This window comes from Salvelinus fontinalis, chromosome 3, assembly GCF_029448725.1.
Source record: "Salvelinus fontinalis isolate EN_2023a chromosome 3, ASM2944872v1, whole genome shotgun sequence".
Taxonomy (NCBI): domain Eukaryota; kingdom Metazoa; phylum Chordata; class Actinopteri; order Salmoniformes; family Salmonidae; genus Salvelinus; species Salvelinus fontinalis.
This window is the reverse complement of record NC_074667.1, coordinates 32471252-32490007: the sequence shown is the minus strand read 5'-3', so window position 1 is coordinate 32490007 and position 18756 is coordinate 32471252. Positions and strand designations below refer to the sequence as shown.

At 41.2% G+C, this 18756-nt stretch overlaps 1 protein-coding gene across 2 annotated transcripts in view; it reads right to left on the bottom strand.

The window, feature by feature from the left end:
- Positions 1-2487: 2487 nt before the first annotated feature.
- Positions 2488-18756, bottom strand: part of slc6a11a (solute carrier family 6 member 11a) — a 74626-nt gene continuing 58357 nt past the window's right edge. For both annotated transcript variants that reach the window (XM_055912389.1, XM_055912393.1), the window contains 3 exons: positions 6402-6502; positions 6062-6232; positions 2488-5790 (listed from right to left, as the gene is read on the bottom strand). In XM_055912389.1, the coding sequence (XP_055768364.1) occupies positions 5668-5790; positions 6062-6232; positions 6402-6502 (395 nt within the window). In that variant the 3' untranslated portion in view covers positions 2488-5667. The remainder of the gene's footprint in view (positions 5791-6061; positions 6233-6401; positions 6503-18756) is intronic.

Here is an 18756-nt window from a genome sequence, read left to right as displayed (position 1 = left end):
CTATTTGAATTACAGGTTGTAATGCAAAAAAAATAGGAAAACGGGATGGCGGATATGAGGATGCGAGACTGCTTTTAACAGTGCCAACTATAGGCCAATCGGTGGCATTCTTTTAGAACAATTTTCTCATGGCCTCTAGTTTCTGTGTGCAAATCTAGAAAAAAAGTTATCAATCTAGGCTTGAGTTAGTTGACCATGTCAAGGGTAAAAAAATCTAAGAATAACAGATTTCACAGCTTAGCTGAGAACCCCTAAATATGCCTGCTGTTTCTTATCTGATGCTTGCAGATAAGTCTCATCCTATAACTTGAACAGACTACCTCTGGAGGGAGACAAACAACAAAGCATACAACAAAGCATAAAGGCCTTCTAAAGGCCTTCTATTTCATTAGACGGTTATGTGACATAAGAAATTACCAACTCTTGTGGACACAGATAGGATGTTTTGGTTATACTGTTTGGTTAATCTCCCTATGGCTTAAGGCAGGGTTCCCCAAGTGGCATTAAAAAAAAAAAAATTGGCCCCACAAGTTTTCTGAGCAAATATTATATCATTATATATTATATCTGTTTGGGCTTCTTTTGCAGTCTATTTGCAGTCTACAAATTATTTGTAATTATGTTCCACCCCCCGACCATTCACTCAAGAAAAAATCGTCCTGCGGCTAAATCTAGTTGATGATCCCTTTTTTAAGGGTTATCCAAGTTCACCTGGCATCTGCCCTTAGCAGGGTTTCGACTACTCATTTACCGGCTCCCACGGTTCATTGCATAGGATGCCAAACTTGCGTGCCAATTTGACAAAGGACCAAATTCACTGAAACGTTTTGTAACATCTAAAAGGTCCCTTATACAACCTTGGAAATCTGCCAATTTAGGAGGATTTTATGGATCCTAATTTTGTCTGTAGGCTATATTATAACACAGTTCTGAGTCTCGAGTACACAACTTGGTCAAAGACAGAACGTGTCCTACGAGATAACATTTATTTAATCATGACATTTTCAATGATCATTTTTAGCATTCAATGTGTAAGCAAATTTGGATCGGTTACAGGAAGGTATAAGGAAGTAGGTATAAGGAAGTAATACCTAAGACAAGATTCCAACATTAGTAGGAGACCACTGCCATATCTTTAACTCATCATAATGAATCTGAAGTAGAGTTTCTCCATGAGCAAGCAAATCTTATATAACTGAATTAAGTGTTAACAGGTTTTTTGACAAAGTAGAGAGGAGAAGTTGGTTTTCACAGCCTGCCGTCAACTTTACATGACTTAATCATGCCAGGAGAAGAAGCAAAACTGAAATGTTTTCATGGGGCTGTACACACCTACAACATTAAACACAAATCCTCCATCAACACAAATGTCTCCATAAAAAAAGAAAATCCATATTTTAACTAAATCGATTTGTGGCCGCCCCTCACTTTTTTTGCTGACCTTAGCTGATCTCTGTGAGATAAAGCGGTGCATCACTGTTACACCAAACTCACTCAGCTAAGAAAAGTGCTATCTTCTTCTAATCAGTTGAGCGAACACATTTTTGTTAAGTCCACCAGACCAAACAGATGTGTTATGAAACGTTCCCCTTTATCCTCTTCAAGCAGAGGTCTGGATCAGAGTTGGGGTTATTGGGTTTGAAATGGAATGCCGACTGCGAGCCAGGCCTAATCGCCCAACATCAGTGACCGTCCTCACTAATACTCTTGTGGCTGAATGGAGGCAAGTACCCACGGCAATGTTCCAACATCTAGTGGAAAGCCTTCCCAGAATAGCGGAGGCTGTTATAGCAGCAAAGGGGGAAACAACTCCATTTTAATGCCCATGATTTTGGAATGAGATGTTTGAGCAGGTGTCCACATACTTTTGGTCATGTCGTGTATTTATGTCAAACTCTTTCAATTTTGGCATTTTCAATTCAAATCCCTTAATTGAAAGACTTCATTTCGAATTGACTCCGACGCCGGTCTGTATCACATATTGTAGGCTATATGATACATAGGCCTACATCCCACCAGACACTCTTACTGACAGTTGTGGCTGCTTTGCGTGATGTATTGTTGTCTCTACCTTCTTGCCCTTTGTGCTGTTGTCTGTGCCCAATAATGTTTGTACCCTGTTTTGTGCTGCTACCATGTTGTGTTGTCATGTGTTGTGCCGCTACCATGTTGTTGTCATAGGTCTCTCTTTAAGTTACAAAAATAAACTGGAATAGGCAAAAAAAGGGCAGATTTCATGGACACAGAATAAGCCTTGTCCTGGATGCTATGTTGTTGTCTTAGGTCTCTTTTTATGTAGTGTTGTGTTGTCTCTCTAGTCGTGACGTGTGTTTTGTCCTATATTTTAATTAAATGTATTTGTACTTTTAATCCTAGCCCCCGTCTCCGCAGGAGGCCTTTTCGTAGGCCATCATTGTAAATAAGAATTTGTTCTTAACTGACTCGCCTGGTAAAATAAATACAAATAAGGAGTAAGAAGGATCAGTGTTCTGTTTTAAAGTATTTTATTACAGAAACGTTAACAAAAATATCTTATAAAACAATATTAGTTCAAATAGAACACTTCTACATACGTTGATATAATGAGATACAGGTAACTGCGAAAATAAAGGAAACACCAACATAAAGTGTCTTAATAGGGCGTTGGGCCACGAGCCACCAGCGCAGCATCAATTCGCATTGGCATAGATTCTACAAGTGTCTGGAAATCTATTAGAGGGATACAACACCATTCTTCCACAAGAAATTCTATAATTTGGTATTTTGTTGATGGTTGTGGAAAACGCTGTCTCAGGTACCAGTCCAGAATCTCCCATAAGTGTTCGATTGGGTTGAGATCTGGTGACTGAGACACACAAACATACTTTAAACCCCTCTTTGCTCCTTTGAGACCCCTCTTTCAAAGTCAGAGATCTCTTCTTCTAGCCATGGTAGCCAAAACAATGGGCAACTGGGAGTTTTTATACATGACCCTAAGAATGACGGGATGTTTTAATTGCTTAATTAATTCAGGAATCACACCCGTGTGAAAGCAACTGCTTTCAATTGACCTTGTATCCCTCATTTATCCCTCAAGTGTTTCCGTTCTTTTGGCAATTACCTGTATATACAATGTTCCAGGTGTACTTGTTGACTTTCAAAAAATACATAAAAAACCCTGCTGTGGTAGATTTGTATTGCAAGACCAACACTTCCGCAAGATACAACATGATACACACAGGGGGTTTATAACATTATTCTATAGAATTAGATCCTGAGGTTGTTCATTTTGGTTGTTCAAATAATAATAGTTCATTACAAATGGGGTGATTGCATGTCAATTTACCCGGTAAAATAAAAGGTACACGTCAATGCCTTGATTTGATGAACTACTGTATACTGAGTAAATGCACAGATTAAGCCTAATCCTGGACTAAAAAGCATGTTCAATGGAGATTCTCTGTGTGTGGGAAACCGGCCCAAAATGTTTAGGTGATCTAGGTGTAGCTATTTTATGATTGGTCTACAACACACTAATCATTTCAATCTTAAGAAAAATATATTTCTATGATTTCACACATTATGCTATAGATATTAAGTTGATTAAGCTAAATAAAACTATGATATTACACTCACTATACATCATACAGTTCAAACCTAATACCCCACATTACTCAAGCACAACTCTGAGCAGCTACATGAACTATATAAAACACAAAGTCCCTTAAAAAAAACAAAAAACTTAATATATATACAGTGGCGAGAAAAAGTATGTGAACCCTTTGGAAATACCTGGATTTCTGCATAAATTGGTCATAAAATGTAATCTGATCTTCATCTAGGTAACAACAATAGACAAACACAGTCTGCTTAAACTAATAACACACAAACAATTATACGTTTTCATGTCTTTATTGAACACACCGTGTAAACATTCACAGTGCAGGGTGGGAAAAGTATGTGAACCCTTGGATTTAATAAATGGTTGACCCTCCTTTGGCAGCAATAACCGCAACCAAACGTTTTCTGTAGTTACAGATCAGACCTGCACAAAGTCAGGAGGAATTTTGGACCATTCCTCTTTACAAAACTGTTTCAGTTCAACAATATTCTTGGGATGTCTGGTGTGAACTGCTCTCTTGAGGTCATGCCACAGTATCTCAATCGGGTTGAGTCCTGACCTGAGTCCTGACCTTTACTTCTGTGTTTTGGTTCGTTGTCCTGTTGCATCACCCAACTTCTGTTGAGCTTCAATTGGCGGACAGGTAACCTAACTTTCTCCTGCAAAATGTCTTGATAAACTTGGGAATTCATTTTTCCGTCGATGATAGCAAGCTGTCCAGACCCTGAGGCAGCAAAGCAGCCCCAAACCTTAATGCTCCCTCCACCATACTTTACAGTTGGGATGAGGTTTGGATGTTGGTGTGCTGTGCATTTTTTTCTCCACACATAGTGTTGTGTGTTCCTTTCAAACAACACAACTGTAGTTTCATCTGTCCACAGAATATTTTGCCAGTAGCGCTGTGGAACATCCAGGTTCATTTTTGCAAACTTCAGATGTGCAGCAATGTTTTTTTTGGACAGCAGTGGCTTCTTCCGTGGTGTCCTCCCCTGAACACCATTATTGTTTAGTGTTTTACGTATCGTAGACTCGTCAACAGAGATGTTAGCATGTTCCAGAGATTTTTGTAAGTCTTTAGCTGACACTCTAGGATTCTTCTTAACCTCATTGAGCATTCTACACTGTGCTCTTGCAGTCATCTTTGCAGGACGGCCACTCCTAGGGAGAGTAGCTACAGTGCCAAACTTTCTCCATTTATATACAATTTGTCTTGCACATCAAGGCATTTAGAGATACTTTTGTAACCCTTTCCAGCTTTATGCAAGTCAACAATTCTTAATCTTAGGTCTACTGAGATCTCTTTTGTTCGAGGCATGGTTCACATCAGGCAATGCTTCTTGTGAATAGCAAACTCAAATTATGTGAGCGTTTTTTTAATAGGGCAAGGCAGCTCTAACCAACATCTCCAATCTCATTGATTGGACTCCAGTTTTTTTTATTTTACCTTTATTTAACTTGGCAAGTCAGTTAAGAACAAATTCTTATTTTCAATGACGGCCTAGGAACAGTGGGTTAACTGCCTTGTTCAGGGGCAGAACAAGAGATTTGTACCTTGTCAGCTCAGGGATTCAAACTTGCAACCTTTCGGTTACTAGTACAAAACCCTAACCACTAGGCTACCCTGCCGCCAGGTTAGCTGACTCCTGACTCCAATTAGCTTTTGGAGAAGTCATTAGCCTAGGGGTTCACATACCTTTTCCAACCTACACTGTGAATGTTTAAATGATGTATTCAATATAGACAAAAAATAAATAAATTGAGTGTTATTAGTTTAAGCACACTATGTTTGTCTATTATTAAGATCAGATAAAATTTGATTACCAATTTATGCAGAAATCCAGGTAATTCCAAAAGGTACACATACGTTTTCTTGCCACTGTGTATATATATATATATATATATATATATATATATATATATTTTTTATTTTTTTTAAATTACAAAAATAGACAAAAAAAAAGACACATATTAAGCCTAGTCCTGGACGAAAAAGCATGGTCTCAGTCCCACTAGGCTTAATCTGTGTCTGGGAAACCAGCCCGAAAAGTAGTAGTGGAACAGTCAGTCTATAGATTATTGCTGTATGTCTTCTCATCGTCAGTAACATGATCCAGAGCATAGAGACCTACCATCTCCTCCTTCATCATCATAGGAAGGTCATCTGCTGGCCGACAGATTGTCTGGAGGCGCTTGGGAGCAAAGGGATCTCAAAGTAAGTATAATCAATGTGCTTCAAAAGTATTCTTACAAATCTCAGAATAGTGCATAAACTATATGCTAGAGATGAAAGAACCAGATGAAAGGTCCCAGCCTTTCCGATCAGATTAATTTTATTTAGCCTTTCTAATTTACATTTTCTAGATTGTTAACTTTGTAAATATGACAAAGTGCAACAACAAGAATTTGATGCAATCATTCACACTTTTAAATGTTCCAGGGAAAACTTCCCATCATACTGACCTGCCAGAAAGTCCCTTTGCCCCGGTACAATTTGTAGACCATGGTGATGGGAATGAGAGATAGGGAAGACATAGCCAGGAACCAGCCTAGCCAGTAGGCCCACCACGGGTACACATATGTGTTGTTGAACTTCAAAGGGCTGTACTTCAGCAAGGAGAATACAAAGGTTCCCTTGAAGAGAGAAAAGAAGATGTCAGAAATATGTTGTTTCATTGTTGTTTTGATTATGTCTTGCCTTGCCATTGATAGACAGCAGAAAGTTTTGTAAGCATAATTGCAGTTGTATCCATAAAAAAGAAGGAACGAAATAATGATAAAAATGGACTGGGTTTAAACTCACTGTGCAGATAGTAGGGGTAATGTAGAGCCAACAATACTTGACCAGGGAGGAGGGCCTATAGCCAATCATGTCCTCAATGTTGTCACAGAAGCGTTCAGCACCTTCGGAAGAGACAGACATGTTACAGGATGTAACGTGTACGCTAAGAATTGGGAAGCAAGTACAGGGAGTGCATTTCATAAAAGTTACATGGAACAAAACAAGAAACACGAGTAGCGTACAGACATGAAACATATAAACAGAAACAATAACGCCTGAGGAAAGAACCAAAGGGAGTGACAGATATAGGGGAGGTAATCAGGAAGGTGATGGAGTCCAGATGAGTCTCAAGAGGCACAGGTGCTTGTAACGATGGTGACAGGTGTGTGTAATAATGAGTAAACTGGTGACAATGAGTGCCAGAGAGGAGGAGCGGGAGTAGACGTGACAGTACCCCTTCCCTGACACATGGCTCCAGCCGCAGGACACCGACCAGAGGGACGGTCCCAAGGACCAGGGTGGTCGTTTCTGTTGAGACACGGGAGCCCGACGAGCCGGCTGAGGTGCGAGAACCTGCAGAGCCGGCTGAGGCGCGAGAACCCGCAGAGCCGGCTGAGGCGCGAGAACCCGTAGAGCCGGCATAGGCGCGAGAACCCGCAGAGCCGGCATGAGGCGCGTGAACCCGCAGAGCCGGCATGAGGCGCGTGAACCCGCAGAGCCGGCTGAGGCGCGAGAACCCGCAGAGCCAGAGCCGGCATGAGGCGCGTGAACCCGCAGAGCCGGCATGAGGCGCGTGAACCCGCAGAGCCGGCATGAGGCCCGTGAACCCGCAGAGCCGGCATGAGGCGCGTGAACCCGCAGAGCCGGCATGAGGCGCGTGAACCCGCAGAGACGGCATGAGGCGCGTGAACCCGCAGAGCCGGCATGAGGCGCGTGAACCCGCAGAGAAGGCTGAGGCATGGGAGCTCGATGAGCCCGTGGGATCCCGACAATCCGACTGGGGCATGGGAGCCAAATGAGCCAGCTGAGGTACGGGAGCCCGACCAGCTGAGGTATGGGAGTCTGACGAGGCAACAGTTGCGCGTAACGATGGTGACAGGTGTGCGTAATGATGAGTAAACTGGGGACAATGAGCGCCAGAGAGGAGGAGCGGGAGTAGACGTGGCAGTACCCCTTCCCTGACGCATGGCTCCAGCCGCAGGACACCGACCAGAGGGACGGTCCCAAGGACCAGGGTGGTCGTTTCTGTTGAGACACTGGAGCCCGACGAGCCGTCTGAGGCGCGGGAAGCCACAGAGCCGGCTGAGGCACGTGTACCCACAGAGCCGGCTGTGGCGAGTTGCTTCAGCAGCCGGCCTTGGACCTGACGTCACCAGTAAAAAAGCAAAAAAAATACAATTAATCCCTGTTGCTTCCCTTTGGTGAGGCGTTATTCTGTAACGTGTATGCTAAGAATCGGGAAGCAACTACAGGGAGTGCAAATTTTATAATAAATGAAAACTAGTACAAAAACAAGAAACACGAAAAGTGTACAGACATGAAATCGAGTCAATAATGCCTGGGTAATGAACCAAAGGGAGTGACTGATATAGGGGAGGTAATCAGGAAGGTGATGGAGTCCAGGTGAGTCTCATGAAGCGCAGGTGCGCGTAACAATGGTGGCAGGTGTGAGTAATGATGAGTAAACTGGCGACAACGAGCACCAGAGAGGAGGAGCGGGAGCAGACGTGACAGAAGCCCACTTTAAATCGTATCTTTTTAACTAGCTCTTCTGTGTGTTTTTTAAACGTTAGATCTTTATCAATCCAAACGCCCAGATATTTATAGGCGGGAACACACTCGATGAGAGAACGAGTCCAATTAGTAAAAGTGTAGTCCATCTGAGACATTTTTGCGTGAATTATAGAATAGGCAAATCAAAATATATTTTATATTTGAGATTCTTCAAATAGCCACTCTTTGCCTAGATGACAGCTTTGCACACTCTTGACATTCTCTCAACCAGCTTCACCTGGAATGCTTTCCCAACAGTTTTGAAGGAGTTCCCACGTATGCTGAGCACTTGTTGGCTGCTTTTCCTTCACTCTGCTGTCCGACTCATCCCAAAACATTTCAATTTGGTTGAGGTCGGGGGATTGTGGAGGCCAGGTCAACTAATGCAGCACTCCATCACTCTCCTTCTTGGTAAAATAGCTTTTTTTATGAGTAGGGAATGGTCAACGGTGTTGAAGGCTTTGGAAAGGTCTATAAATAAGGCAGCACAATGATTTTATGATCTAGGCAATTTAACACAACATGTAAAACAAGCATAGACTTAAAAGAGTGCTATGTCCAAATCTAAACCAGACTGGTTCACATTCAGAAAAAAGTGAGAAAGTTAAAAAATTAGCTGTGAGTTGGTCAGGGATTCTAATACCTTGGCTAGGCAGGTTGAGAACTTCAAGTTCCTTGGTGTCCACATCACCAACAAACTATCATGGTCCAAACACACTAAGACAGTCGTGAAGAGGGCACGACAAAGCCTATTCCCCATCAGGAGACTGAAAAGATTTGGCATGGGTTCTCAGATCCTCAAAATGTTCTACAGCTGCACCATCGAGAGCATCCTGACTGGTTCCATCATTGCCTGGTATGGCAACTGCTCAGCCTCCGACCACAAGGCACTACAGAGGGTAGTGCTTATGGACCAGTACATCACTGGTGCTTTGCTGCCTGCCATCCAGGACCTCTACACCAGATGGTGTCAGAGGAAGGCCCTAAAAATTGTCAAAGGTAATCAAATGGCTACCGGGACTATTTCCGTTGTGTGCCCCCCCAACTCCTCTTTTACGTTGCTGCTACTCTCTGTTGATCATATATGCATAGTCACTTTAACTATACATTCATGTACATACTACCTCAATTGGCCCGACCAACCAGTGCTCCCGCACTTTGGCTAACCGGGGCTATCTGCATTGTGTCCCACCCACAACCCGCCAACCCATCTTTTACGCTACTGCTACTCTCTGTTTATAATATATGCATAGTCACTTTAACCATATCTACATGTACATACTACCTCAATCAGCCCGACTACCCAGTGTCTGTATGTAGCCTCGCTACTTTTATAGCCTCGCTACTGTTATTTTCACTGTCTTTTTACTCTTGTTTTTATTTCTTTACTTACCTATTGTTCACCTAATACCTTTATTGCACTATTAGTTAGAGCCTGTAAGTAAGCATTTCACTGTAAGGTCTACACCTGTTGTATTCGGCGCACGTGACAAATAAACTTTGATTTGATTTGATCATTGCATAATGCAGAAAATGCACGGGAGTTCAGGGGCCTTGTTTTAACAAAGTTAACCATTTTAACTGTAGTGCCCAAAATATCTTTCAAGCTGTCAGGCATTCCCTTGGCAGCAAGAGCCTCTCGGTGGTTGCTGCAGTGTACCCAAGTGGCGTTGGGAGCAACTGCTTGCACGCGCGTTACCTCTCCACTGTGTCTCCCTGTCATGGCTTTTGTGCCATCAGTACAGATACCAACTCATCTTGACCACCAAAGTCCATTTGATGTCACAAAGCTGTCCAGTAGTTTACAAATATCCTCTCATGTTTTCCTTGTTTCCAGTGGTTTGCAGAAGAGGATGGCATCCTTAATTGACCCCCCATAAACGTAACGGACATATACCAGGAGCTGTGCCAGGCCCGCCACGGTCTGTTGACTCAGCTGTAACGCATAGAATTCACTGGCTTGTATGTGAAGCAGTAATTGTTTCAAAACATGTCACTGATGCGTCGTGAAACAGTGTTGTTTGATGAAGTCATTGTCTGTATAGTTTTTGGGCCTTTTCCCCCAGCATTGTCCCAGCCATATCTGCAGCAGCAGGTAGAATTATGCCACGCTCAAAAACTCCCGTGGCTTGTTTTTTTACATTGTCATGTTTCGTTTCTATATGTCTGTGCAAGAGTGAAGGTTTCCCGCGAAAGAGTAACGGTTAATGCGATTGGATGTTCATTATTTGACTAGGCTGCCTGTATTTGACATTGTGTTGTTATTTCGCTGAACACTAGATGGTTTAATTTTATTTTTGTCAGTGAAACAAGGCTACTCAGGCGAGAAAAAAACCTCACCCAAATGTATAGGCCCATTGGAAAATATAAATGTACTGAAAATGAAAAAAATTTGAAAATATGATTCACATTTTTATTTGGCGTTCCCCCGACGGCATTGTGCGTACCCGTACCCCAGTTTGGGAATACCTGATATAGGGGACAGATCAGAGTGACAGCAAGTCGCAAACCTGTCATGGTTGAGTGGCTGGCCTTGTCCTTTTGATCTGTTTGTCCCTGTAGTCACTGTCAGTTTAGACGCCTTTGTCAAGGCTTGCAAGTGATATAAAACACCAAATATCAGTTGGTATGCTGTAATATATAGTTACATATTCACTATTAGAAATTCCTGAATAGATTTTCAATACAATTCAACAATAACGTACTGTATTGTTGTTTTGCTGTATATTTAATGCTGCATACTATAAATGATGGTGCATTGTAGAAAAGTATTGTGAGAGGGGAAAGAACCGCTGGCTCATTAACATATTTTAAGGCATGCCTTGAAAGTGGCTATATTTGTTCCACCCGGTTAGTGAGAGTCCTGTATCAATTTAAGTGATATGTGTTAGTAGTTCCCTAACAATTCAAAATGTATATAGGGGACAGATCAGACTGGCAGTGGATCTTAAAACCTCTACAGGATCGGTGGGTCCCCCATGGGACGGTTGAGCTAACGTAGGCTAATGTGATTAGCATGAGGTTGTAAGTTACAAGAACATTTCCCAGGACATAGACATATCTGATATTGGCAGAAAGCTTCAATTCATGTTAATCTAACTGCACTGTCGAATTTACAGTAGATTTTACAGTGAAAGAATACCATGCTATTGTTTGAGGATAGTGCACAGTTATAAACCAATTAGGCACAGTTGGGCAGTCTTGATACCAAATGTTGAACAGAAACGCAATGGTTCATTGGATCAGTCTAAAACTTTGCACATACACTGCTGCCATCTAGTGGCCAAAATCAAAATTTCACCTGGGCTGGAATAATACATTTTGGTCTTTCTCTTACATTTCAAAGATGATGGTACAAAAAAAAAATACAAAAAAACACATGTTTCTTTGTATTATCTTTTACCAGATCTAATGTGTTATATTCTACTATATTAATTTAACATTTCCACAAACTTCAAATTGTTTCCTTTCAAATGGTATCAATAATATGCATATCCTTGCTTCAGGTCCTGAGCTACAGACAGTTAGATTTGGGTATGTCATTTTAGGTGAAAATTGGAAAAAAAGAGTCCGATCCTTAAGAGGATTTATTAAACCTATAATGGTTGAATATTCAACCATGTCCATTTGATCTGTTTTACCCTGTAATCACAGACAGTTTGAAAGCCTTTGTTTAGGCCTCTAGAAGTGCAAGTGATATAAAACACCTAGTATTAATATGCTGTAATATACAAATGCCTAGGAGCCAACCGACTTGCTCCAATCCCTCGTAATAAGGGGCTGGAACCAGTTTAGAGAACAGAATTAAAAAACAGAAAATAATACAATTATTTGAGGAACAGAATTAGAACCGGGATCTATATTTTTCTGGAACAGAACCGTTATTTTAAAAGCAATGGAACAGGTAAATAACATTATTTAACCTGTTGGGGATGGGGGCGCTGTTTAGACTATTTATGCTAATGTGGCTAATTTTTTAAACGGCTTCCCACAAAATCCTTGATCGTACAATATGCATATTATTATTATTATTGGATAGAAAACAGTCTATAGTTTCTATAGGAGTTGAAATTTTGTCTCTAAGTGGAACAGAGCCCATTCTACAGCAATTTCCCTGACATGGAGTCAGATTTGAGAAACGTTGGCCACTTTTCTGAAGTCATTTAAACGGGCACTGTCGTTGCTATGACTATACGGACACTTCTTACGTCTTCCCCTGGATGCCTTTACGTGATGACGATTCCAACGGGCTCGATTGCTCGTTCACAGGCCCTACAAATGAAAAAAACCTTTAGCTAGCAAGTCTTTTCTTGCTGCGTAACGCGCGTGGAAGACACCGACCCTCTCCTGTTCCAAGCATTAGTTTAGCCTGTTATATTTCTCCGGTCATCTTTTCACTCGTTATAGGAGTTACAAACATCACAAAGTAGTTAATTTAAAGCGTTTTATAGCAATTTATATCCGTTTAGTGCGATTTTGTGACATTTATTTTTGCAACGATGTGAAAAGTTGGACACGCTTTTCAGTTCATCCCGAACGTAGTTGACATTTCCACATGGCAAGAGGACAGCTTTCCACCAAAAGACGATTTCTCCCAAGAAAGGATCCTTTGCCCAAGATACTGATGGAAGAACAGCTCAAGGTAGGACATTTTTATTATGATAAATCGTGTTTCTGTCGAAACATTTTAGTGGCTTAGGACGCCATGTTTTTTGACGTAGCTTCGCTTGGCGCAAACTGTATTGAAAAGTAAGGATAAATTAAAAAATGTAATAACGCAATTGTATTAAGAATTAAATTGTCTATCAATCCCTGTCCACCCTATATTTTTTAGTCACGTTTATGAGTATTTATGTATAAGAGTAGATCACTGTCTAAGTGGCGCAAGGACAAATTCTGACCAGCCGAGTTACATTTCACATTGTCTAACCATGATTTTGGTGGCTAAATATAAACATTTTCGATCAAACTGTATATGCATGTTGTAATGTGATGTTACAGGAGTGTCATCGGAAGAATTCTGAGAAGGTTAGTGAAAAAATTAATATCTTTTGGCGATGTTGACTTTTATCGCTCACTTTGGCTAGAATCAATGCTGGGCTGCTAATTGCTATGTGCTAAGCTAATATAACGATTTATTGTGTTTTCGCTGTAAGACACTTAGAAAATCTGAAATATTGTCTGTATTCACAGGATCTGTGTCTTTCGATTCGTGTATGCTGTGTATTTTTACGAAATGTTTGATGATTAGTAGTTAGGTAAACACGTTGCTCATTGTAATTATTCTAGTCCATTTGTGATGGTGGGTGCAATTGTAAACTATGCCATATACCTGAAATATGCACTTTTTTCTAACAAAACCTATCCCATACCATAAATATGTTATCAGACTGTCATCTAATGAGTTTTTTTGTTGGTTAGGGGCTATAAATATCTTAGTTTAGCCGAATTGGTGATGGCTACTGGTGTTGGTGGACAAATAAAAGATGGTGGAATATGCTAATGTGTTTTTAGGTAATAGATGTACATCTTTACATATTGTGTCTTCCCTGTAAAACATTTTAAAAATCGGAAATGTTGACTGGATTCATAAGATCTGTGTCTTTCATTAGCTGTATTGGACTTTAATGTGTGAAAGTTAAATATTTTAAAAAAATATTTTTTTTGAATTTCGCGGCACTGGTTTTTCAGTGGGGGGGGGGGGGGTGTGCCGCTAGCGCCACGCTGATCCTAGACAGGTTAATGTTACAAGTCTTTTTTTCCAGTCCCACAAAAATCACAACAAAGTTCCTATGCAAGCCCTCACTCTGTCACTCAAAAGTATTCTAGTGTCTGCCTGCCAGCTGGAAATCTTTGCCAGTGTGTGTGTGTGTGTGTGTAAACTGCCGGGCCCTTCCCCTCCGAAGCATTGCTTATTATAGCCTACTGACGACATTACAAATGTGATTCAAAAATTAGGAAGAGAGATTTTTAAATAGTGAGGAATGGATTAACTTTTTCAAAATGTAGTTAAGGATACTATAATTATCAAGTTCCACATTGGATTTATTAACTACAGAAAGGTATGTTGTGTTTTAATTCTAGTGCTGCTCTGCACACAAGATTGTTAGCTCTGATCCAACGTTAACCTGTTGAGGACAGAGGGCGCTGTTTTCACTTTGGGGGAAAATCGTGCCCAATTTAAACGGCCTCGTACTCAATTCTTGCTCGTACAATATGCATATTATTATTACTATTGGATAGAAAACACTCTCTGGTTTCTAAAACCGTTTGAATTATATCTGTGAGTAAAACAGAACTCCTTTTGCAGCAAACTTCCTGACAGGAAGTGGAAAATCTGAAATCGATGCTCTCTTCTAGGGCCTGCCTATTAAAGTCCTTGATATTTAAAAGTTTAGATGCACTTCATACGTCTTCCACTAGATGTCGACAAGCAGTGAGAGAAGAAATTGAGTGTGTAACTTGATCTGGGCTCGAATAATAGCTCTTGTCATGACGTGTCACCAGTTTCCTGTTTTCTGGAGAGCGCGAGAAGGGACCTGGATTTGCCTTCTAATAAACTGTCGTTATGGACGACTAATATCTCCGGCTTTGATTTTATTTGATACATGTGACAATATCATCGTAAAGTATGTTTTTTCAATATAGTTTAATCAGATTATTGAAATTTTTTCGGGAGTTTTGCCGTGTTCCGTTCTCTGAGTTTGTTGACGATGGAGAGATTCGCGCCACTTGGCAAGTGTGCTTGCTAAATCGAGAGGGAAAAAGGCCGTTCTAAAACCAAACAACGATTGTTCCCGACAAAGGACCCCTTGTACAACATTCTGATGAAAGATCAGCAAAAGTAGGACCCATTTTATGATGCTATTTCATACATCTGTCGAACATGTTGTACTAGTCGTTTGCGCCCAGCTTTTGGGTACTCTCTCGCTATACCTAAGCTGGATGTCGTAATTAAGTTATTTTTAGAATTCTAACACAGCGATTGCATTAAGAACTAGTGTATCTATCATTTCCTATACAACATGTATTTTTTAGTTATGTTTATGAATAGTTATTTGGTCAGAATATGTGTGTCAGAAAAAGAGTCAGAAAAATATCCGGACGTTGTGGGAAAAAGATGCTACGTTAGCACAATGTATAACCACTGATTCCAGCTCTAAATATGCACATTTTCGAACAAAACATAAGTGTATGTATAACCTGATGTTATAGGACTGTCATCTGATGAAGCTTATCAAGGTTAGTCAAAAATTATATATCTTGCTGGTTTATTCGCTATCTCTAACGTGCCTATTGCTATCGCTAACGTGCCTTGATGAATGAATGCGGTAGTGTGGTAGGCTATTGTAGTAAGCTAATATAATGCTATATTGTGTTTTCGCTGTAAAACACTTAAAAAATCGGAAATATTGGCTGGATTCACAAGATGTTTGTCTTTAATTTGCTTTACACCATCGATTTTTCAGAAATGTTTTATGATGAGTATTTAGGTATTTGACGTTGGTGTCTGTAATTATTATGGCTGCTTTCGGTGCAATTTCTGATTGTAGCTGCAATGTAAACTATGATTTATACCTGAAATATGCACATTTTTTGAACAAAACATAGATTTATTGAATAACATGTTATAAGACTGTCATCTGATGAAGTTGTTTGTTGGTTAGTTTGGTTGGTTCTTGGTTAGTTAGGTTGGCTTTATGTATGCTACCTGTGCTGTGAAAAATGTCTGTCCTTTTTTGAATTTGGTGGTGAGCTAACATAAATATATGTGGTGTTTTCTCTGTAAAACATTTTAAAAATCGGACATGTTGACTGGATTCACAAGATGTGTATCTTTCATTTGCTGTATTGGACTTGTTAATGTGTGAAAGTTAAATATTTCAAAAAAATATCTTTTGAATTTCGCGCTCTGTCTTTTCAGTGGAATGTGGGAGGAGTTCCGCTGGCGGAACGCCAGAGCCAGACACCAAATCTCTGAAGTTCAAAGACATTCAAAATTCCTCCATAGAAGCCTAATTCCGGTAAATCATGTCATAACAAGATGCCCAGCACTTCAAGCCAAGCCTCCTCCTCCACCCTCTCTCCCCACCTGCAAAATTTCAGTCGCATCTCACACCCTACACGTGTCTGTCCATAGTGACTGGCAGCACAGTGCAGTGTGTGTGTTTGTCTTTCATTATGATTAAATTAAACCATGCTGTTACAGCAAAATACAATTTGCTCTTAACGACTTCCCTATAAAGATGAAATCCCTTACCCACTCCATAGCAAGCTGCTCGATCCGCACTGATTGGTGAAGTAATTTAATGTTCAGCTAAATGTTTAAAAAAATCAATGTCAGAGGTTTCTAAAGGAACAGAAAAGAACGATATAAAGCAGTACTTTTTTTTGGTTCGAACCATTTCAGAACTTTATTTTGCTGTTCGGAACAGTGCAATGAAAAAAAACATGTTTTACGAATTACAATTTGTATTATATGTTACGAATTTACTAAACGTACAACATGTTACGTTTTTGCAAAACGTATGGTATGTTATGAATTCTAGCTAGGTGGCTAACTTTAGCTAGTTTATAAGTTAGGTTAAAGGGTTAAGGTTAGGAGAAAGGGTTAGTAAGGTGTTCTTAACGTTTTGTACACTCCGTGTACAATTGAATATAGGATGGAAAAGATTTGTTTACGTTTCTACGTGAAATATTCCACACACTTTCAACGTATACATAGTTCTGATGATTATGTTGAAATTAAATTGATGTAACAACCTGTTAGTCAGGTTAAGTCAATGTATTCAAGTTGAAATTTTACCCTTATTTCAATGTTTACAAACACTGGTTGAAATGAGATGAAAGCAGTACTGGTTGATGACTTTTTTTTAAATCCAATCTATTTTCCACGTTGATTCCACATCACAATACGTTGACCAATTACTTTGAAACAATGTTGATTCAACCAGTGTCTGATCAGTGGGTATCCTGTGTCACGTCTACTCCAGCTCCTCCTCTCTGGCGCTCGTTGTCGCCAGTTTACTCATTATTTCGCCCACCTGTCACCATCGTTACGTGCACCTGCGCCTCATTAGAATCACCTGGATTCCATCACCTTCCTGAATCCCTCCACTATATCTGTCACTCCCTTTGGTTCTTTCCTCAGGCGTTATTGTTTCTGTTTATATGTTTCATGTCTGTATGCTAGTCGTGGTTCTTTGTTTGTTCCATATACCGTTATTTATTAAATACACTCCCTGTACTTGCTTCCCAATTCTTAGCGTACACGTTACAGAATAACGCCTTACAGAATAACAGGGATTTTCTTTTGCTTTTTTTTACTGGTGATGTCAGGTCGAAGGGCAGCTGCCGAAGCAACCGGGGTTATCTCAGCTGGCTCGTCAGGCTTCCATGCCTCAGCTGGCTTGACAGGTTCACAAGCCTTGGTTGGCTCGTCAGGCTTCCATTGCCGAAGCTACCAGGAATGCCTCAGCTAGCTCGTCGGGCTTTCATGCCTCAGCTGGCTCGACAGGTTCTCAAGCCTCAGTTGACTCGTCAGGCTGTCATTGCCAATGCTACCGGGGATGCCTGAGCTGGCTCGACAGGTTCTCAAGTCTCGGTTGGCTCGTCAGGCTTCCATGCCTCAGCCGGCTCGCCGGGATCCTATGCCTGAGCCAGCTCATCAGGCTCCCGCGCCTCAGCCGGCTCGACAGGTTCCCGCACCACACCCGTCTCTACAGGTTCCCGCGCCTCAGCCGGCTCTACAGGCTCCCGTCCCTCAGCAGACCATAATTCTATCCTCCTGATTCCTGCTTACAAGCAAAAATTTAAGCAGGAAGCACCAGTCACTAGATCAATAAAAAAGTGGTCAGATGAAGCAGATGCTAAGCTACAGGACTGTTTTGCTAGCACAGACTGGAATATGTTCCGCGATTCCTCTAATGCCATTGAGGAGTACACCACATCTGTCATTGGCTTCATCAATAAGTGCATCGATGACATCATCACCACAGTGACCGTACATTCATACCCCAACCAGAAAACATGGATTACAGGCAGCCTCCGCATTGAGCTAAAGGCTAGAGCTGCCGCTTTCAAGGTGCTGGACTCTAACCCGGAAGCTTAAAAGAAATCCTGCCATGCCCTCCGACGAACCATCAAACAGGCAAAGCATCAATACAGGACTAAGATCGAGTCGTACTACACCGGCTATGACGCTCGTCGGATGTGGCAGGGCCTGCAAACCATCACAGACTTCAAAGGGAAGCACAGTCGAGAGCTGCCCAGTGGCACAAGCCTACCGGACGAGCTAAACTACTTCTATGCTCGCTTCGAGGCAAATAACACTGAAACATGCATGAGAGCACCAGCTGTACCGGAAGACTGTGTGATCACGCTCTCCACAGCCAATGTGAGTAAGACCTTTAGACAGGTCAACATTCACATGGCCACAAGGCCAGACGGATTATCAGGACATGTACTGCGAGCATGCGCTGACCAACTAGCAAGTGTCTTCACTGACATTTTCAACCTCTCCCTGTCCGAGTCTGTAATACCAATATGTTTTAAGCAGGCCACCATAGTACCTGTGCACAAGAACACTAAGGTAACCTGCCTA